At 46.5% G+C, this 23,514-nt stretch overlaps 1 protein-coding gene and 2 pseudogenes across 1 annotated transcript in view; 1 reads left to right on the forward strand and 2 right to left on the reverse strand.

Moving 5' to 3' along the window:
* Positions 1-9,501, reverse strand: part of LOC130298020 (oocyte zinc finger protein XlCOF7.1-like) — a 54,463-nt gene extending 44,962 nt beyond the window's left edge. Inside the window, exons 1-5 of the mRNA XM_056550903.1 lie at positions 9,264-9,501; positions 7,920-8,099; positions 5,532-5,658; positions 5,384-5,448; positions 4,938-5,217 (exon numbers count right to left, since the gene is read on the reverse strand). Coding sequence (XP_056406878.1) covers positions 4,938-5,217; positions 5,384-5,448; positions 5,532-5,658; positions 7,920-8,099; positions 9,264-9,341 — 730 coding nt within the window. The 5' untranslated portion in view covers positions 9,342-9,501. The remainder of the gene's footprint in view (positions 1-4,937; positions 5,218-5,383; positions 5,449-5,531; positions 5,659-7,919; positions 8,100-9,263) is intronic.
* An 8,350-nt stretch (positions 9,502-17,851) lies between these two features.
* LOC130298025 (U2 spliceosomal RNA) lies at positions 17,852-18,022 on the forward strand (annotated as a pseudogene).
* Positions 18,023-21,883: 3,861 nt separating this feature from the next.
* Positions 21,884-23,514, reverse strand: part of LOC130298021 (zinc finger protein 84-like) — a 52,801-nt pseudogene continuing 51,170 nt past the window's right edge.

The raw sequence follows: 23,514 nt of genomic DNA on the forward strand, positions 1-23,514 counted from the left end.
TCCACAGCCGAAAATCTCCTGCGGATAGCCCGCCCCCTTTATAACAAGTAGCGGGAAACCTGCAAATAAATCCTCTCGTGTGAACGAGCCCTTAGTGTGATCCCCATTAGTAACAGACGCACATACTCGCCATTTCCCTACATTTTCCTCTTCTTACAATTGCTCTGAGCTCAAATTCACCACGTTTTATGCAGAAACTTTAGTAAATTTGTAGATTTCATTTGAAAATATATATTTTTCCCTGATGGCCCCGTCCCCTTTGTAGGGTTTTCTGAGTAAGGCGGAGAGTTAGTGGGGTTTTTGGATTTTTTTTGTTGGAAATTCTGGCACAACACACATGTGACACAATAAACCCTACAAAATCTACTCGGAAAAGCCTTAAAGGGGTACTCCGGTGAAAAACTTTTTTTCTTAAATCAACTGGTGCCAGAAAGTTAAACAGATTTGTAAATTACTTCTATTAAAAAATCTTAATCCTTCCTGTACTTATTAGCTGCTGAATACTACAGTGGAAATTATTTTCTTTTTGAAACACAGAGCTCTCTGCTGACATCACGAGCACAGTGCTCTCTGCTGACATCTCTGTCCATTTTAGGAAATATCCAGAGCAGCATATGTTTGCTATGGGGATTTCCTTTTACCCTGGACAGTTCCTAAAATGGACAGAGATGTCAGCAGAGAGCTCTGTAGCCATGATGTCAGCAGAGAGCACTGTAGCCATGATGTCAGCAGAGAGCACTGTAGCCATGATGTCAGCAGACAGCTCTCTGTTTCAAACGGAAAATAATTTCCTCTGCAGTATTCAGGAGCTAATAAGTACAGGAAGGATTAAGATTTTTTTAATAGAAGTCATTTACAAATCTGTTTAACTTTCTGGCACCAGTTGATTTAAAAAAAAAAGTTTTTCACCGGAGTACCTCTTTAACCCCAAGGCGGGACATCGCTGCGTCCGCTGATAGGCTGAAGCTCCATGTGACGTGCCGGGCTAACAGGAAGTAAGAAGAATACAGCCCGGGGACCGAACACCTGTACCGGAGTGTACCGGAGCTCCGGGGGCTCGTTGGCAGGTAAGAGAATGTGTGTTTTCTTTCATTTTGCAGCCCGGACGGGATGAAATGAAAAAAGTGCGCGCCGAAGTACTCCTTTAAGGACGCAGAAAATTTTATTTTTTCATTTTTTCCTCCTCGCCTTCAAAAAATCCTAACTCTTTTATATTTTCATCCACAGACTAGTATGAGGACTTGTTTTTTGCGCGACCAGTTGTCCGTTGTAATGCCATCACTCACTTTACCATAAAATGTATGGCGCAACCAAAAAAATACTATTTGTGTGGGGAAATTAAAAAGAAAACCGCAATTTTGCTAATTTTGGAAGATTTCGTTTTCACGCCGTACAATTTATGGTAAAAATTATGTGTTCTTTATTCTTTGGGTCAATACGTTTAAAATGATACCCGTCATAACATACTTTTCTATTACTGTTGCGCTAAAAAAAAAATCACAAACTTTTTAACCAAATTAGTACGTTTAAAATCCCCCTATTTTGAAGACACATAACTTTTTCATTTTTCCATATAAGCGGCGGTATGAGGGCTCTTTTTTTGTGCCGTGATCTGTACTTTTTCTTGATACCATATTTGCTGATATAAAACTTTTAATACATTTTTTATAATTTTTTTTTTTTGAATAAAATGTTATAAAAAAGCAGCTATTTTGGACTTTTTTTTTACGTTCACGCCGCTCACCGTACGGGATCATTAACATTTTATTTTAATAGTTCAGATATTTACGCACGCGGTGATACCAAATATGTATATAAAATATTTTTTTATACTTTTTGGGTAGGGAAATAGGGAAAATGGGGCAATTTACGTTTTTATTGGGGGAGGGGGTTTTTCAAATTTTTTTAACTTTTTTTTTTTACTTTTATCTTTACACTTTAATAGTCCCCATAGGGGACTATTTATAGCAATCACTCGATTGCTAATACTGTTCAGTGCTCTGTATAGGACACAGCACTGCTCAGGGTTATCGGTCATCTTCTGCTATGGTCTGCGGGACGGCAGATCAGAACAGAAGACACCGGGAAGACAGCGGAGGCAGGTGAGGGGACCTCCGTCTGCCGTGCTGGATGATCGGATCGTTGCGGCAGCGCTGCGGGCAATCCGATCATCCAATGAAGTGACCGAGATGCTGCAGATGCCGTGATCGGCATCTGAGGGGTTAATGGCGAACATCCGCAGGATCGCGGGTGTCCGCCATTACCGGCTGGTCCCTGGCTGCGATCAACAGCCAGGACCTGCCGCGCATGATCCAGGCATCGCTCCGATGCTCGCGGTTATGCTTAGGACGTAAATGTACGTCCTGGTACGTTAAGTACCGCATCACCAGGACGTACATTTACGTCCTGCATCGTTAAGGGGTTAAAGGGGTACTCCGCCCCTAGACATCTTATCCCCTATCCAAAGGATAGGGGATAAGATGTCAGAGCGCCGCGGTCCCGCTGCTGGGGACCCTGGGGATCGCCGCTGCGGCACCGCGCTATCATTACTGCACATAGAGAGTTCACTCTGTGCGTAATGACGGGCAATACAGGGGACTGAGCAGCGTGACGTCATGGCTCCGCCCCTCGTGACATCACGGCCCGCCCCTCGTGACATGACGGGGGCGGAGCCGTGATGTAATGATGCTCCAGCCCCTTTATTGCCCGTCATTACGTGCAGAGCGAACTCGCTCTGTGCTGTAATGATAGCGCAGTGCCGCAGCGGGGATCCCGAGGGTCCCAAGCAGCGGGACCGCGGTGCTCTGACATCTTATCCCCTATTCTTTGGATAGGGGATAAGATGTCTAGGGGCGGAGTACCTCTTTAAAGGGGTTATCCAGGAATGGAAAAAAACGGAAAATTCTCAGATCAGCTTAGGACATTAACCTTGTATCTATTGTATCTATTATTCTACTGAGACCTTTGTATCTCCTATACGTGGCTCTAATACACCTTTTTGCCCTCCTACTTGCTCCCTTCCCCGCACGCTGTCTTTAACCTCTTGGGGACACAGGGCGTACCTGTACGTCCTGCTCCCGCGATGTAACGCGTGGTCACTGCGTGACCCCATGTCATATCGGGTCGGTCCCAGCGGCTAACGGTAGCCGGCACCCAGGGCTAATACCAGACATCCCCGATCGCGGTGATCTCCGGTATTAACCCATCTAAAATGTGAAAAAAAAGTATTCCCAACAGCTCAGTCGGGCTGATCGGGACCACCGCAGTGTCTGGATCCGCTGGGAGGCAAGCGGAGGGTCCCTTACCTGCCTCCGATCAGCGATTGATTGCTCCAAGCCTGAGATCCAACCTTGAGCAATCGACATCCGATAACACTAATCAATGCAAGGCTATGGCATAGCATTGATCAGTGCTGGCAATCAATGTACTGCATGTTATATCCCCCTATGGGAGCTATAACATTGCAAAAAAAAGGGTAAAAAAAAGAGTTAATAAATGCGATTTAACCCCTTCCCAAATAGAAATTTAAATCACCCCCCTTTTCCCATTTAAATAAAAAATAAAATAAAATTAATATAAACATATGTGGTATCGCCGCGTGCGTAAATGTCCGTAATATAAAAATATTTTGTTAATTAAACCGCACGGTCAATGGCGTACGCGCAAAAAAAAAATCCAAGTATATTTTTGGTCACTTTTTATACCATAAAAAAATGAATAAAAAGCAAAAGTTTTATTTATTTTTAACCTCTAAAGGACTCAGGGCGTACAGGTACACCCTGGGTGCCTGGGTCTTAGCGCATCCTTTGTAGTACCCTGGTGATATCCTGTGTGGACTGGAGATGTGACAAAATGCCACGCCCCCATGTAACGAGGGGGTGGGACATAACGTCTCATCTCCAGTCCTGGAAGTGACTGAGGCCCGAGCAACACAGACAAGGGAACTGTCACAGGAACAGGGTGAGGGGGGTGTAAGGGTCTTCAATCAATTGCTTCAATGGAAGGAGGTGAGGACCCGAAGCTAAAAACACATAATCAAAATACCCATGGGCACTGGAGACTACAAGGGCCTGCGTGACCACAGAGGAATTAGCCCATGAGAGGATAATCTTATTCATAGGTTTGTCCTTGTGGATCTCTGTGGATGAAGAAAGCCCACCCAAAAGCTGTCCCTGGGATGGAACAGGACCAAGTGTTTCCCGGCCAGGATTGGCATGATCAGAGCTAAGGGCCCGATTTACCACAATAAAGACACAGCCGCTACCTCCTACTCTAATCCCTCTCCTCAGCAGAAAGGGGGGTGACCTGAGCTGCATTGGTTTGACCTTTAAAGGGGTACTTTGACCCTAAGACATCTTACCCCTTATTGAAAGGATAGGGGATAAGATGCCTGATCGCGGGGGTCCCGACGCTGGGAAACCCTGCAATCTTTCATGCAGCACCCGCTATCTTCAGCCTCCAGAGCGAACATCACTACGGGTCTGATGAATCACGATCACGGGGCCTGAGTATTGTGACGTCATGGCCCCGCCCCTGTGTGACATCACGGCCCCGCCCCTGTGTGACATCACGGTCCGCCCCCTCAATGCAAGCCTATGGGAGGGGGTGTGGTGAAAGTCGTGGAGCCGTGACATCACGATACTCCGGCCCTGAGATCGTGATTCATCAGACCCAAAGCGATGATCGCTCCGCAGGCTGGTGATAACAGGGTGCTGCATGAAAGATTGTGGGGGTCCCCAGCAGCGGGACCCCCGTGATCAGGCATCTTATCCCCTATCCTTTCGATAAGATGTCTTAGGGTTGTAGTACCCCTTTAAAGATGATCTGGAACCAGGAGGCATGGGGGGAGGGTTTGAAAGCCGAATTAACAATCTGACAGAAGACAGAATGGTGGTAGAATCTGTGACTCTTCTCTATATTTAGTGGTTACTACTCACCGGGGTGGTTACTTGTAGGAATGTCCTCCTTATACTGCTTATCACCGCTCACATCTGCCTCTTCTTCTACTTTTATGTCTGTAGCATTAATATAGTTTAGATTGTTTCCTGTAGGAATGTCCTCCTTATACTGCTCATCACTGCTCACATCTGTCTCTTCTTCCTTTATGTCTTTAACATTAATATAGATCAGATCCCTCCCTGTAGGAATGTCCTTCTTACACTGCTCATCACTGCTCACATCTGTCTCTGGAGCATTAATATTGTTCATATCTTCTCCCTGGATCATAAGATTTGGAAGAAATATAGTAAAAGTCATCAGACAGTAGGAGAAGTCACGTGGGATGTTATAGATGAGCAGGAGATGAGGAGTCATGGAGGGTGAGGGGACTGACCACAAGAGCTTCACAGCCCTTCTACAGATCATAGGGAATATCTCCATCTACCTGATCATCCTGTGGAAGAAGAGGACGGGGACACCTCTCTGCTGCTGTTCTCTTACTGGATCTGACTGTAGGGAAAACATACAGAGGCTGAATTCATTCTTTACATACAAGTAATGAGAGGACGTGTGTATATAGTCATGTCTATTACCTGGTGATGTGAGGGGCTGCTGATCCTCCATCATGACCTGATCCTTATACTGATCCTTGTGTCCTTCTACATACTCCCACTCCTCCATGGAGAAATAGACCGCCACGTCCTGACACCTTATAGGAACCTGACACACAATGATACAGTCATCACCCCGACCCCTCCAGTGGTGTTACTGTATAATGTCCCAGCATTCCCAGCAGTGTCACCTCTCCAGTCATCACCAGACCCCTTCATTACTGTATAATGTCCCAGCAGTGTCACCTCTCCAGTCATCACCAGACCCCTCCATTACTGTATAATGTCCCAGCAGTGTCACCTCTCCAGTCATCACCAGACCTCTCCATTACTGTATAATGTCCCAGCAGTGTCACCTCTCCAGTCATCACCAGACCCCTCCATTACTGTATAATGTCCCAGCAGTGTCACCTCTCCAGTCATCACCAGACCCCTCCATTACTGTATAATGTCCCAGCATTCCCAGCAGTGTCACCTCTCCAGTCACCACCAGACCCCTCCATTACTGTATAATGTCCCAGCAGTGTCACCTCTCCAGTCATCACCAGACCCCTCCATTACTGTATAATGTCCCAGCAGTGTCACCTCTCCAGTCATCACCAGACCCCTCCATTACTGTATAATGTCCCAGCAGGGTCACCTCTCCAGTCATCACCAGACCCCTCCATTACTGTATAATGTCCCAGCAGTGTCACCTCTCCAGTCATCACCAGACCCCTCCATTACTGTATAATGTCCCAGCAGTGTCATCTCTCTAGTCATCACCAGACCCCTCCATTACTGTATAATGTCCCAGCAGTGTCACCTCTCCAGTCATCACCAGACCCCTCCATTACTGTATAATGTCCCAGCAGTGTCACCTCTCCAGTCATCACCAGACCCCTCCATTACTGTATAATGTCCCAGCAGTGTCACCTCTCCAGTCATCACCAGACCCCTCCATTACTGTATAATGTCCCAGCAGTGTCACCTCTCCAGTCATCACCAGACCCCTCCATTACTGTATAATGTCCCAGCAGTGTCACCTCTCCAGTCATCACCAGACCCCTCCATTACTGTATAATGTCCCAGCAGTGTCACCTCTCCAGTCATCACCAGACCCCTCCATTACTGTATAATGTCCCAGCAGTGTCACCTCTCCAGTCATCACCAGACCCCTCCATTACTGTATAATGTCCCAGCAGTGTCACCTCTCCAGTCATCACCAGACCCCTCCATTACTGTATAATGTCCAGCAGTGTCACCTCTCCAGTTATCACCAGACCCCTCCATTACTGTATAATGTCCCAGCAGGGTCACCTCTCCAGTCATCACCAGACCCCTCCATTACTGTATAATGTCCCAGCATTCCTAGCAGTGTCACCTCTCCAGTCATCACCAGACCCCTCCATTACTGTATAATGTCCCAGCAGTGTCACCTCTCCAGTCATCACCAGACCCCTCCATTACTGTATAATGTCCCAACAGTGTCACCTATCTAATCATCACCAGACCCCTCCATTACTGTATAATGTCCCAGCAGTGTCACCTCTCCAGTCATCACCAGACCCCTCCATTACTGTATAATGTCCCAGCAGTGTCACCTCTCCAGTCATCACCAGACCCCTCCATTACTGTATAATGTCCCAGCAGTGTCACCTCTCCAGTCATCACCAGACCCCTCCATTACTGTATAATGTCCCAGCAGTGTCACCTCTCCAGTCATCACCAGACCCCTCCATTACTGTATAATGTCCCAGCAGTGTCACCTCTCCAGTCATCACCAGACCCCTCCATTACTGTATAATGTCCCAGCAGTGTCACCTCTCCAGTCATCACCAGACCCCTCCATTACTGTATAATGTCCCAGCAGGGTCACCTCTCCAGCCATCACCAGACCCCTCCATTACTGTATAATGTCCCAGCAGTGTCACCTCTCCAGTCATCACCAGACCCCTCCATTACTGTATAATGTCCCAGCATTCCCAGCAGTGTCACCTCTCCAGTCATCACCAGACCCCTCCATTACTGTATAATGTCCCAGCAGTGTCACCTCTCCAGTCATCACCAGACCCCTCCATTACTGTATAATGTCCCAGCAGTGTCACCTCTCCAGTCATCACCAGACCCCTCCATTACTGTATAATGTCCCAGCAGTGTCACCTCTCCAGTCATCACCAGACCCCTCCATTACTGTATAATGTCCCAGCAGGGTCACCTCTCCAGTCATCACCAGACCCCTCCATTACTGTATAATGTCCCAGCATTCCCAGCAGTGTCACCTCTCCAGACATCACCAGACCTCTCCATTACTGTATAATGTCCCAGCAGTGTCACCTCTCCAGTCATCACCAGACCCCTCCATTACTGTATAATGTCCAGCAGGGTCACCTCTCCAGTCAGCAGCTCCATCATCTTGTTGATGAGTTCTAGGATCTTCTGTTCATCCATTTCCTCATGTATCAGGGAGTGAGGTGGGGGCCCCGGGATTGGGCTCAGGGTTCTTCCCCATCCTTCACACACAGGGGCCCGACAGCGCCCACTAGAGGACTTCTTCACTACTGTGTAATCCTGTGTATGGAGAGACACATTAATATCACTACATACATTCCCAGAATCCCTCACCTCTCCAGTCATATCCATCTGTTATTACATAGATAAGAATGAGGTCATGTGACATCACTCCCAGAATCCCTCACCTCTCCAGTCATATCCATCTGTTATTACATAGATAAGAATGAGGTCATGTGACATCACTCCCAGAATCCCTCAACTCTCCAGTCATATCCATCTGTTATTACATAGATAAGAATGAGGTCATGTGACATCACTCCCAGAATCCCTCACCTCTCCAGTCATATCCATCTGTTATTACATAGATAAGAATGAGGTCATGTGACATCACTCCCAGAATCCCTCACCTCTGCAGTCATATCCATCTGTTATTATATAGATAAGAATGAGGTCATGTGACATCACTCCCAGAATCCCTCACCTCTCCAGTCATATCCATCTGTTATTACATAGATAAGAATGAGGTCATGTGACATCACTCCCAGAATCCCTCACCTCTCCAGTCATATCCATCTGTTATTACATAGATAAGAATGAGGTCATGTGACATCACTCCCAGAATCCCTCACCTCTCCAGTCATATTCATCTGTTATTACATAGATAAGAATGAGGTCATGTGACATCACTCCCAGAATCCCTCACCTCTGCAGTCATATCCATCTGTTATTACATAGATAAGAATGAGGTCATGTGACATCACTCCCAGAATCCCTCACCTCTCCAGTCATATCCATCTGTTATTATATAGATAAGAATGAGGTCATGTGACATCACTCCCAGAATCCCTCACCTCTCCAGTCATATCCATCTGTTATTACATAGATAAGAATGAGGTCATGTGACATCACTCCCAGAATCCCTCACCACTCCAGTCATATCCATCTGTTATTACATAGATAAGAATGAGGTCATGTGACATCACTCCCAGAATCCCTCACCTCTCCAGTCATATCCATCTGTTATTACATAGATAAGAATGAGGTCATGTGACATCACTCCCAGAATCCCTCACCTCTCCAGTCATATCCATCTGTTATTACATAGATAAGAATGAGGTCATGTGACATCACTCCCAGAATCCCTCACCTCTCCAGTCATTTCCATCTGTTATTACATAGATAAGAATGAGGTCATGTGACATCACTCCCAGAATCCCTCACCTCTCCAGTAAGCCGAAAGAGTATCTGTAGGGTGAGGTTTATGATCCTGTCGGCCATCTTGTTCCTGTCTCTCTCCATGGTTGATGGGTCATCCAGGAGAATTCTCTTATATAGAAGATATCAGCAGAGGATCCTGGATTGGAGAAACCTGAAGGGAAGAAGAGGAGACGATGAGAAATGGCGGCTGCTAATAGAAACAACAGAGAAAGAAAGAGACAAATACACAGAAAGTTCTGGATCTTGTGATCTTCTTCGTTAAGTCATAAAACCTTGTGGACCTGAAGGGGTTAATAGTAATGTCCCCTCCCCCAGCGCTCCTGATGTCACCACAACCGTATATACCTCCACCTGCAGACTGTACAGGAGCCGAGTACTTACAGGACCTGCGATGATGTCACCGTCATGTGATCAGTCACATGGAGGAGGAGGAGTCACATGATCAGGGGCTGCTGCTCTAGGCTCATCTGCTCAGTGTATGCAGGACTCTGCTGTGCTGGTTGTGATCGCTGCTGGATGAGCTGAAGTTATGTGTATGCAGCAGAGCTGTGTGTGTGTGATGTGCGTGGTGCAGAGCTGTGTATGTGTGTGTTATATATGTCTGCAGCAGAGCTGTGTGTAATGTGCATGTAGCTGAGCTGTATGTGTACACAGTAGAGCTGTATATGTGTAATGTACATGTAGCTGAGCTGTATGTGTACACAGTAGAGCTGTATATGTGTAATGTACATGTAGCTGAGCTGTATGTGTACACAGTAGAGCTGTATATGTGTAATGTACATGTAGCTGAGCTGTATGTGTACACTGTAGAGCTGTATATGTGTAATGTACATGTAGCTGAGCTGTATGTGTACACAGTAGAGCTGTATATGTGTAATGTGCATGTAGCTGAGCTGTATGTGTACACAGTAGAGCTGTATATGTGTAATGTGCATGTAGCTGAGCTGTATGTGTGCACAGTAGAGCTGTATATGTGTAATGTACATGTAGCTGAGCTGTATGTGTACACAGTAGAGCTGTATATGTGTAATGTACATGTAGCTGAGCTGTATGTGTACACAGTAGAGCTGTATATGTGTAATGTGCATGTAGCTGAGCTGTATGTGTACACAGTAGAGCTGTATATGTGTAATGTACATGTAGCTGAGCTGTATGTGTACACAGTAGAGCTGTATATGTGTAATGTACATGTAGCTGAGCTGTATGTGTACACAGTAGATCTGTACATGTGTAATGTACATGTAGCTGAGCTGTATGTGTACACAGTAGAGCTGTATATGTGTAATGTACATGTAGCTGAGCTGTATGTGTACACAGTAGAGCTGTGTGTAATGTGCATGTAGCTGAGCTGTATGTGTACACAGTAGAGCTGTATATGTGTAATGTACATGTAGCTGAGCTGTATGTGTACACAGTAGAGCTGTATATGTGTAATGTACATGTAGCTGAGCTGTATGTGTACACAGTAGAGCTGTATATGTGTAATGTGCATGTAGCTGAGCTGTATGTGTACACAGTAGAGCTGTATATGTGTAATGTACATGTAGCTGAGCTGTATGTGTACACAGTAGAGCTGTATATGTGTAATGTACATGTAGCTGAGCTGTATGTGTACACAGTAGAGCTGTATATGTGTAATGGTCATGTAGCTGAGCTGTATGTGTACACAGTAGAGCTGTATATGTGTAATGTGCATGTAGCTGAGCTGTATGTGTACACAGTAGAGCTGTATATGTGTAATGTACATGTAGCTGAGCTGTATGTGTACACAGTAGAGCTGTATATGTGTAATGTACATGTAGCTGAGCTGTATGTGTACACAGTAGAGCTGTATATGTGTAATGTACATGTAGCTGAGCTGTATGTGTACACAGTAGAGCTGTATATGTGTAATGTACATGTAGCTGAGCTGTATGTGTACACAGTAGAGCTGTATATGTGTAATGTTATGTACATGTAGCTGAGCTGTATGTGTACACAGTAGAGCTGTATATGTGTAATGTACATGTACATGTAGCTGAGCTGTATGTGTACACAGTAGAGCTGTATATGTGGAATGTACATGTAGCTGAGCTGTATGTGTACACAGTAGAGCTGTATATGTGTAATGTGCATGTAGCTGAGCTGTATGTGTACACAGTAGAGCTGTATATGTGTAATGTACATGTAGCTGAGCTGTATGTGTACACAGTAGAGCAGAATATGTGTAATGTACATGTAGCTGAGCTGTATGTGTACACAGTAGAGCAGAATATGTGTAATGTACATGTAGCTGAGCTGTATGTGTACACAGTAGAGCTGTATATGTGTAATGTGCATGTATCTGAGCTGTATGTGTACACAGTAGAGCTGTATATGTGTAATGTACATGTAGCTGAGCTGTATGTGTACACAGTAGAGCTGTATATGTGTAATGTACATGTAGCTGAGCTGTATGTGTACACAGTAGAGCTGTATATGTGTAATGTACATGTAGCTGAGCTGTATGTGTACACAGTAGAGCTGTATATGTGTAATGTACATGTAGCTGAGCTGTATGTGTACACAGTAGAGCTGTATATGTGTAATGTACATGTAGCTGAGCTGTATGTGTACACAGTAGAGCTGTATATGTGTAATGTACATGGAGCTGAGCTGTATGTGTACACAGTAGAGCTGTATATATATGTAATGTACATGTAGCTGAGCTGTATGTGTACACAGTAGTGCTGTATATGTGTAATGTGCATGTAGCTGAGCTGTATGTGTACAGTAGAGCTGTGTGTAATGTGTATGTAGCTGAGCTGTATGTGCACACAGTAGAGCTGTAAATGTGTAATGTACATGTAGCTGAGCTGTATGTGTACACAGTAGAGCTGTATATGTGTAATGTACATGTAGCTGAGCTGTATGTGTACACAGTAGAGCTGTATATGTGTAATGTGCATGTAGCTGAGCTGTATGTGTACACAGTAGTGCTGTATATGTGTAATGTACATGTAGCTGAGCTGTATGTGTACACAGTAGAGCTGTATATGTGTAATGTGCATGTAGCTGAGCTGTATGTGTACACAGTAGTGCTGTATATGTGTAATGTACATGTAGCTGAGCTGTATGTGTACACAGTAGTGCTGTATATGTGTAATGTGCATGTAGCTGAGCTGTATGTGTACAGTAGAGCTGTATATGTGTAATGTACATGTAGCTGAGCTGTATGTGTACACAGTAGAGCTGTATATGTGTAATGTGCATGTAGCTGAGCTGTATGTGTACACAGTAGTGCTGTATATGTGTAATGTGCATGTAGCTGAGCTGTATGTGTACACAGTAGAGCTGTATATGTGTAATGTACATGTAGCTGAGCTGTATGTGTACACAGTAGTACTGTATATGTGTAATGTACATGTAGCTGAGCTGTATATGTGTAATGTACATGTAGCTGAGCTGTATGTGTACACAGTAGAGCTGTATATGTGTAATGTACATGTAGCTGAGCTGTATGTGTACACAGTAGTGCTGTATATGTGTAATGTGCATGTAGCTGAGCTGTATGTGTACACAGTAGAGCTGTATATGTGTAATGTACATGTAGCTGAGCTGTATGTGTACACAGTAGAGCTGTATGTGTAATGTACATGTAGCTGAGCTGTATGTGTACACAGTAGAGCTGTATATGTGTAATGTACATGTAGCTGAGCTGTATGTGTACACAGTAGAGCTGTATATGTGTAATGTGCATGTAGCTGAGCTGTATGTGTACACAGTAGAGCTGTATATGTGTAATGTACATGTAGCTGAGCTGTATGTGCACACAGTAGAGCTGTAAATGTGTAATGTACATGTAGCTGAGCTGTATGTGTACACATTAGAGCTGTATATGTGTAATGTACATGTAGCTGAGCTGTATGTGTACACAGTAGAGCTGTATATGTTTAATGTACATGTAGCTGAGCTGTATGTGTACACAGTAGAGCTGTATATGTGTAATGTACATGTAGCTGAGCTGTATGTGTACACAGTAGAGCTGTATGTGTGTAATGTGCATGTAGCTGAGCTGTATGTGTACACAGTAGAGCTGTATATGTGTAATGTGCATGTAGCTGAGCTGTATGTGTACACAGTAGAGCTGTATATGTGTTTCTAATAAAATGAAATAAAATGAAGTCCTGTGCTTCTTAGTTGAGCCATTGACAGTCAGACCCTCCCACAGGTGACCCCATTTTGGAAGCTACACCCCTCACATAACTTAATAAGGGGTGCAGTGAGCATTTACACCCCACTGGCATTTGACAGATCTTTGGAACAGTGGGCTGTGCAAACAAAAAAATTACATTTTTAATTTTTACGGACAACTGTTCATAAAATCTGTCAGACACCTGTGGGGCGTAAATGCTCACTGTACCCCTTGTTACATTCCGTGAGGGGTGTAGTTTCCAAAATGGGGTCACATGTGGAGGGGGTCCACTGTTCTGGCACCATGGGGCTTTGTAAACACACATAGCCTTCAATTCCCGCCTAATTCCCTCAAAATGCCCAATGGCGCTCCTTCTCTTCGGGGCAGTGGCGTAGCTATAGAGGTTGCAACGGTCGCCAGGGGGGGCTCCTTTGCTATAATCACATGATGGCCGGCACCGTCATCATGTTAATTAATCAGTATGACAGACGCTGCTACAAGACCTGTCCGTCAGGCAGCAGCGGAGTCGACATGACCTGGGGTGGGACCTGAGCGACTATCCCACCCCTGCCTTTCCGCCGCATTGAGTGAGTGGAGGAGGAGGGGCAGGGCACGTACGGCGCCAACAGGAAGTCCTGCTTCTCCTTCCGTTATGCACGGCCGCCCGCCTGCCCGCAGGACCCTTATGCACGGCCGCCAGCCCGCAGGACCCTTATGCACGGGCGCCAGCCCGCAGGACCCTTATGCACGGGCGCCAGCCCGCAGGACCCTTATGAACGGCCGCCAGCCCGCAGGACCCTTATGCACGGCCGCCAGCCCGCAGGACCCTTATGCACGGCCGCCAGCCCGCAGGACCCTTATGCACGGCCGCCAGCCCGCAGGACCCTTATGCACGGCCGCCAGCCCGCAGGACCCTTATGCACGGCCGCCAGCCCGCAGGACCCTTATGCACGGCCGCCAGCCCGCAGGACCCTTATGCACGGCCGCCAGCCCGCAGGACCCTTATGCACGGCCGCCAGCCCGCAGGACCCTTATGCACGGCCGCCAGCCCGCAGGACCCTTATGCACGGCCGCCAGCCCGCAGGACCCTTATGCACGGCCGCCAGCCCGCAGGACCCTTATGCACGGCCGCCAGCCCGCAGGACCCTTATGCACGGCCGCCAGCCCGCAGGACCCTTATGCACGGCCGCCAGCCCGCAGGACCCTTATGCACGGGCGCCAGCCCGCAGGACCCTTATGCACGGGCGCCAGCCCGCAGGACCCTTATGCACGGCCGCCCGCAGGACCCTTATGCACGGCCGCCAGCCCGCAGGACCCTTATGCACGGCCGCCAGCCCGCAGGACCCTTATGCACGGCCGCCCGCAGGATGCTTCCCTTCCCTCCCGCTATCGTACCCCGCTATCCCGCCCGGTATGAGTAAACCCTGCGCACTATAAATGTATGGCGCTGCAGCGTGCAGCGCCGTTCATCTATGGCATGGCTATGAAGTTAGCGCAGGAACTCCTGCGCTCACTTCATAGTAGTTGCGCATAGTTACATCACCTGACGTCAGACGCCAGTGTTTTCCAACCATGGTGCCTTCAGCTGTTGTAAAACTACAACTCTCAGCATGCCTGGACAGCCAAAGGTTGTTTGGGCATTCTGGGATTTGTAGTTTTGTGTCTCCTGCTGTTGCAAAACTAAGACTCCCAGCATGCCCGGAAAGCCAAATTTTGGGGGGCTTTTTTCCTATTACCCCTTGTGAAAATGAAAAAAAAACAAATTTAACATTTTCATGTCCAACTTTAATGAAAATTTGTCAAAGACCTGAAGGGTGTTAAGGCTCACTATACCCCTTGTTACGTTCCGTGAGGGGTGTAGTTTCCAAATTGGGGTCACATGTGGGTGTTTGTTTTTTTTTGCGTTCATGTCAGAACCGCTGTAACGATCAGCCACCCCTGTGCAAATCACCAATTTAGGCCTCAAATGTACATGGCGCTCTCTCACTCCTGAGCCATGTAGTTCGTCCGCAGAGCATTTTACCTGTACACATATGGGGTATTTCCGTACTCAGAAGAAATTGTGTTACAAATTTTGGGGGTCATTTTCTCCTTTTACCTCTTATGAAAATGAAAAGTATTGGGCAACACCAGCATGTTAGTGTACATTTTTTAATTTTTTTTTACACTAACATGCTGGTGTAGCCCCCAACTTTACCTTTTCATAAGGGGTAAAAGGAAAAAATCGCCCCAAAATTTGTAGTGCAATTTCTCCCGAGTATGGAAATACCCCATATTTGGCCCTAAACTGTTTCCTTGAAATACGTCAGGGCTCTGAAGTGAGAGAGCGCCATGCGCATTTGAGGCCTAAATAAGGAATTAGCAATAGGGGTGGACCCGGTTACCTACAGTAAAACTCTACAGCAGTGTTTCCCAAACAGGGTGCCTCCTGCTGTTGCAAGACTCCCAGCCTGCCAGGACAGTCTATGGCTGTCCGGCAATACTGGGAGTTGTGGTTTTGCAACAGCTGGAGGCTCCCTTTAGGAAACACTGCCGTATGTGACTTTTTTTCATTTTTATTGGGGGGGGGGGGGGACGTGTAAGGGTATATGTAGTGTTTTACTTTTTATTATTTGTTAGTGTAGTGTAGTGATTTTAGGGTACATTCACACAGGGAGGGGTTCACAGTAAGTTTTCCGCTGGGAGTTTGAGCTGCGGCGGAAGGAAATCCACTGTAAACCCGGGGGGGGGGGGGGGGGGGGGGGGGGCACCCCAAACCTTCAGCTGTTACAAAACTACAACTCCCAGAATGCACTGACAGACTGTACATGCTGGGAATTGTAGTTTTACAACAGCTGTAGGCACACTGGTGGGGAACCCCTGAGTTAGAAAACGGACTCTAGCTCAGTGATTCCAACCAGCCTCCAGCTGTTGCAAAACTACAATTCCCAGCATGGCCAGACAGTCAGGGATGCTGGGTGTGTAGTTCTGCGATATCTGGCCCTTCAGATGTTGCAGAACTACAAGTCCGGGCATGCTAGGAGTTGTAGTTATGCAACAACTGGGGAAGAACCGCTAAGTAGTGGTCTCCAAACTGTAGCCCTCCAGATGTTGCAAAACTACAACTCCAAGCATGCCCAGACTGTCCAGGCATGCTGGGAGTTGTAGTTCTGCAACATCTGAAGGGCCAGATATTGCAGAACTACACGCCCAGCATCCCTGACTGTCTGGCCGTGCTGGGAGTTGTAGTTTTGCAACATCTGGAGGGCTACAGTTTGGAGACCACCATATAGTGGTCTCCAAACTGTGCCACTTCAGATGTTGCAAAACTACAACTCCCAGCACGGCCAGACAGTCAGTGCATGCTGAAAGTTGTAGTTTTGCAACATCTAGAGGACCACAGTTTAGAGTCCACTACACAGTGGTCTCCAAACTGTGACCCTCCAGATGTTGCAAAACTACAACTCCCAGCCTGCCCAGACAGCCTTTGGCTGTGTGGGCATGCTGGGAGTTGTAGTTTTGCAGCTTTTAGAAGGCCACAGTGAAGATCACTTATCGCGATCTTCACTGCAGCCTTCTCCGCCGCACTTTCCAGCCGCCGCTCTTCCTGCTGCAGCCGCTGCTCCGTGGATGCCGCCGATGCCGCCTCCAAAGGTCCGGGTAAGCCGGAACATGCTCCCCCCTCTCCGCCTGTGTTCCCCCGCTCTGTACCAACTTCCGATCGGTGGCCAGAGCGGGGGAAATGAAATCTAACCCCGCCCCCCTCCTGCCATTGGTGGTCAGCCTGACCAACCAATGGCAGGGGATAGGAGGGGGTGGCAACACTGCCACCTCGCGCCTATCCTTTAGGATGGTCGGAGCTGTCTCTGTCAGCTCCGATCAGTCTTATTTTCCGGGCGATTGGGTCACCAGTGACCCGATTTGCCCGGATCGCGGCAAATCGCAGGTTTGAATTGACCTGCGATTTGCTGCGATCACGGGCATGGGGGGATCTCAGGACCCCCCCTAGGCATTGCCATGGGATGCCTGCTGATAGATATCAGCAGTCATCCCGGTCCGATCACCGCCCGGCGAGCGGCAGTGATCGGAAATGCCGAGGGCGTATGGATACGCCCTCCATCCTTAAGTGACGGAACGTGAGGACATATGCATACGCCCTTCGTCTCCAAGCAGTTAAATAACTGATAGAAACTATTTTGTGCCAAAAATAGGGAAAGAGAACAGGAGCATCGCCTTACACGTACCTATGGAGATATTGAAAGACAGATGACTCCAAGAACATCCATCCTCCACAAAGGAGCCCGCTCAGCTTCCGAAATACGTCGGAAACTGTTTTGGACCTTCAAGCATACTGTAGTGACATCACTAGCAGCGGCCTAGGACATGGCATACTCCATCGGGACGAGTTTGGTTGAGACGCCGCCGGCCAGGACACCGTTTGAAACATTTCCTATGAAACATTGTTTTTCGGCCTTTTGGCTAAGATCAAGTGTAGTATCTGTTCTTCTCAGTGTTCTAGTCTCTGCCATTGATGTAGGATGGATATGCTGCCTGGAGGGGGCAGGTGTACCAGGGCGTTCTGGGGCTGGTTCTGAGGAATCAGCTGGACGGCTGCCCCATGTGACCTGTTTCCTCCGGGTCTCGTCATGAGGTTGGAAGAGTCTAGAGCCGAAGTACTTTAGGGACTCGGGGAGTGGTGACCCTGAGGTGCCGAAACTCACTGAGTGGAAGCACCGACACCATAATCTCTGCACCCTTGGCACTCACCTCTTTATTTCCTTCTGGTTAGGACATTTTTATAGATCCGGCAGGATGTCCGGGCAGTGGGGGAGATTTATTAAAACCTGTGCAAAGGAACAGTTGCCCATAGCAACCAATCAGATGGCTTCTTTCATTTTGCAGAGGCCTTGTTAAAAATAAAAGAAGTGATCTGATTGGTTGCTATGGGCAACTTTTCCTCTGGACGGGTTTTGATAAATCTCCCCCAGTATACCTGCACATATTCACTTATTTCTTTTTGTCACTGTGTCACTTTTGTGTGTCCACAAGATTGTCAGGGTGCGGTAGCCCTTCTGGGTGTCCCTCCTGGCGGTCTAGGGGAGGTGTGTGTGGCCATCAGGTTCCGCACCTCCCTGCAAAAACCCTGGGTATTCCTGCATGGGCCGGGTACCGACCGTTATGGGCTCTGCGGGCAGATTCCTTGGCTAACGGCAGGGGGATGCCGGGAGCATTTGTGGTCTCTTAGTAGCTTTGGCGAAAAGGGACATTGAACCTGGAACCTCACAGGAGCCTTTGGTCCCGGAGTGGAAGGGTATGGTTTGTTGGGGGGCCTCTATCCTATCGGAGAAGGGCTTGTGATAGGCCAATTCTTTGTGCACTATTTTTTAGTGTAAGGGTGGGTTCACACTACGTTTTGACCACGGTTTTAGGTCCGGTTGTAAAAGCGCATACGGCGCAAAAATGAGCCGACCGGACCGAACGTTTCACTCCGGTCGGCTCATTGAAGTGAATGGCATACGGGAGCGCATACGGTCACATACGGGAGCGCGAGGTTTTAGCTCCCTCCTGCCGTATGCGCTCCCGTATGGGACAAAACGTAGTGTGAACCCAGCCTAACACGTTTGCACTTTTTCTTGCACTTTGGGAGATTCATGAACATTTGCCTCGATGAAACACAATTGGATATCTTCGCCCGCTTACCAGCCGCAGCAGTGAAATACAAGGAAATCTAAGCAGGTACTAAAACTTTATTTGATCAATTTACACAAATGGTAAAAGATACTTTACATTGTTTCACATCACACCCGCACCAGCTCACCACTGAATAACAAACATGTACAGGGTGCGCCATTTATATGGATACACCTTAATAAAATGGGAATGGTTGGTGATATTAACTTCCTGTTTGTGGCACATTAGTATATGTGAGGGGGGGGGGGGGAACTTTTCAAGATGGGTGGTGACCATGGCGGCCATTTTGAAGTCGGCCATTTTGAATCCAACTTTTGTTTTTTCAATAGGAAGAGGGTCATGTGACACATCAAACTTATTGGGAATTTCACAAGAAAAGCAATGATGTGCTTGGATTTAACGTAACTTTATTCTTTCATGAGTTATTTACAAGTTTCTGACCACTTATAAAATGTGTTCAATGTGCTGCCCATTGTGTTGGATTGTCAATGCAACCCTCTTCTCTATATACTGCTATATACACTGCAGGAGAAATGCCAGCACAGGCTTCCAGTATCCGTATATACTACTATATACACTGCAGGAGAAATGCTAGCACAGGCTTCCAGTATCCGTATACACTGCTATATACTACTATATACACCGCAGGAGAAATGCTAGCACAGGCTTCCAGTATCCGTATACACTGCTATATACTACTATATACACCGCAGGAGAAATGCTAGCACAGGCTTCCAGTATCCATATACACTGCTATATATTACTATATACACCGCAGGAGAAATGCTAGCACAGGCTTCCAGTATCCGTATACACTGCTATATACTACTATATACACCGCAGGAGAAATGCTAGCACAGGCTTCCAGTATCCGTATACACTGCTATATACTACTATATACACCGCAGGAGAAATGCTAGCACAGGCTTCCAGTATCCGTATACACTGCTATATACTACTATATACACCGCAGGAGAAATGCTAGCACAGGCTTCCAGTATCCGTATATACTACTATATACACTGCAGGAGAAATGCTAGCACAGGCTTCCAGTATCCGTATACACTGTTATATACTACTATATACACCGCAGGAGAAATGCTAGCACAGGCTTCCAGTATCCGTATACACTGCTATATACTACTATATACACCGCAGGAGAAATGCTAGCACAGGCTTCCAGTATCCATATACACTGCTATATATTACTATATACACCGCAGGAGAAATGCTAGCACAGGCTTCCAGTATCCGTATACACTGCTATATACTACTATATACACCGCAGGAGAAATGCTAGCACAGGCTTCCAGTATCCGTATACACTGCTATATACTACTATATACACCGCAGGAGAAATGCTAGCACAGGCTTCCAGTATCCATATACACTGCTATATACTACTATATACACCGCAGGAGAAATGCTAGCACAGACTTCCAGTATCCGTATACACTGTTATATACTACTATATACACTGCAGGAGAAATGCTAGCACAGGCTTCCAGTATCCGTATACACTGCTATATACACCGCAGGAGAAATGCTAGCACAGGCTTCCAGTATCCGTATACACTGCTATATACTACTATATACACCGCAGGAGAAATGCTAGCACAGGCTTCCAGTATCCGTATACACTGCTATATACTACTATATACACTGTAGGAGAAATGCTAGCACAGGCTTCCAGTATCCGTATACACTGCTATATACTACTATATACACTGTAGGAGAAATGCTAGCACAGGCTTCCAGTATCCGTATACATTGCTATATACTACTATATACACCGCAGGAGAAATGCTAGCACAGGCTTCCAGTATCCGTATACACTGCTATATACACCGCAGGAGAAATGCTAGCACAGGCTTCCAGTATCCGTATACACTGCTATATACTACTATATACACCGCAGGAGAAATGCTAGCACAGGCTTCCAGTATCCGTATACACTGCTATATACTACTATATACACCGCAGGAGAAATGCTAGCACAGGCTTCCAGTATCCGTATACACTGCTATATACTACTATATACACCGCAGGAGAAATGCCAGCACAGGCTTCCAGTATCCGTATACACTGCTATATACTACTATATACACCGCAGGAGAAATGCTAGCACAGGCTTCCAGTATCCGTATACACTGCTATATACTACTATATACACCGCAGGAGAAATGCTAGCACAGGCTTCCAGTATCCGTAGTTTCAGGTGCTGCCCATCTCGTATCTTCACAGCATAGACAATTGCCTTCAGATGACCCCAAAGATAAAAGCCTAAATTTTTTTTCCCCACCGGAGTACCCCTTTAATAACAACGCGACAGTGTAACGTGCAGGAGAGCAGACTTCAGGGGCACAGAATAGCCCCCCACCCCCACAAATAGCCAGACAGGGGACAAGAAGAGGATTGGTCCTAATTCTGAAGAGGAGTCCCCGAGCTATGAAGGCAAAGATCCCGGATGGGCTGGAGGAGACCACTACTTAGTATTACAGTCCTTTGGGGGAGGTTTTCTTGCCCCAGCAGTCTGGAGTTAGTGTAGGCCGGCCTCCGGAGTGTTGCTGAGGAGGATTCCTGGTGTTCGCTACACAGGAAGGTAAGTGGGAGCAGATTGTAGGATTTAACTGAAAATTTAGTCCCAGGCTTCAGCTTGTGTTGCAGGCCTCAAAACTAGATCTGGGAAAAATGCTTTAAATTGTACAAATGAGGTGTTGGTTTGTTCCTCTGATTCCCCACAGTCCAGATATTAGTTTTTTTGCCGAATTACAGCTGAGGAAGTTGCATTATAGTCACTTTATAAGTGGATCAGGAAGAAGCTCAGTTCAGAAGCCGCCTTCCTGCAAGAGCTCAAGCTCCGCCCCTGAGGAACTTCTCTGTGAGGTGTTTGGGTCTCCAGTAGCAGCTCCCCATGGATTATGCCTGTTGGGTCTTCTCCATGAGGAGCAGTGAATATCACAACCATATACCACACTCTTCTCCTACCATGTAAACTATAGTGATGACATCACTGGATCGGTGACTACGTTCTAAAAGAAAACTTTTATTAACAATTGGTAACAAGTTTGGAGATGCAGTATATGATATATGTATAAATGTCAGATATCCTATGTACATGGTGAATATATAGATGTCTTATCTGCATCATTTATTGCTCTAAACTGGGTTCACTCCTATGTGAATTCTTGTCTAATAAGTGGTGATTTCTAAGGAAAACATTTACCACATTCTGCACACTGAAATGGGCTCTATCCTGTGTGAATTCTTAGATGTTTGATAAGTACTGATTTCAGAGTAAAACATTTCCCACATTCTGTACATGAAAATGGCTTCTCCCCTGTGTGAGTTCTTTGATGTCTAATAAGACTTAATTTTAAAGCAAAACATTTCTCACATTCTGAACATGAAAATGTCTCCCCCCCCCCCACTTGCACAATCTCTGATGTCCAACACCCCTTCTGTGACTTTTATTTTCTTTAACCCTTTCAGGACTGAGCCCTTTTTCACCTTAAGGACTGAGCCCTTTTTTGCAATTCTGACCACTGTAACTTTATGCATTAATGACTCTAAGATGCTTTTACCTTTTATTCTGATTCCGAGATTGTTTTTTCGTGACATATTCTACTTTAACATAGCGGTAAATTTTTTGTTGTTACTTGCATCCTTTCTTGGTGAAAAATCACAAAATTTCATGAAAATTTAGCATTTTTCTAACTTTGAAACTCTCTGCTTGTAAGGAAAATGGATATTCCAAATAAATTATATATTGATTCACAAATACAATATGTCTACTATATGTTGGCTTCATAAAATTGACCTATTTTTACTTTTTGAAGACATTAGAGGGCTTCAAAGTAGAGCAGCAATTTTCAAAATGTTGATGAAAATTGCAAAATCTGAAGGGACAGATGTTAGAGAATTACAACTCTCAGCATGCCTGGGCAGTCTAGGCATGCTGAGAGTTGTAGTTTTGCAACATCTGGAGGGATACCGTTTGGGCACCACTGTATAGTGGTCTCCAAACTGTGACTCTACAGATGTTGCCTTTGGCTGTCTGGGCATGCTGGGAGTTGCAGTTTGGCAACCACTAGCAGTCAGCAGTAAATATCGCTTTACTGCAACCTTCCTTGATGCTCCACGCCGTCGCCTCCCTACCTGCGCCGCTGCTCTCCGCTGATGCCACTGATGATCGGCGGTCCCCACCGCATAAAAGTCCCCAGGTACCGGCCGCCATCTTCTCCCCCCGCTCTGCCCGACATCCAGGGGTGGGCAGAGTGGGGGATCTCCATGGTAACCCCCTGTTTTCAACTGCCATTGGCCAGTAGTCATTGCTGAGTAATGGCAGGGGATAGGAGGGGATGGCACCACTGCAACCGTGCTCCTATCCCTTAGGATGATTGGGGCTGTCACTGACAGCTCCGATCATCC

This window comes from Hyla sarda (assembly GCF_029499605.1).
Source record: "Hyla sarda isolate aHylSar1 chromosome 1 unlocalized genomic scaffold, aHylSar1.hap1 SUPER_1_unloc_16, whole genome shotgun sequence".
In the NCBI taxonomy this organism is placed as follows: Eukaryota; Metazoa; Chordata; class Amphibia; order Anura; family Hylidae; genus Hyla; species Hyla sarda.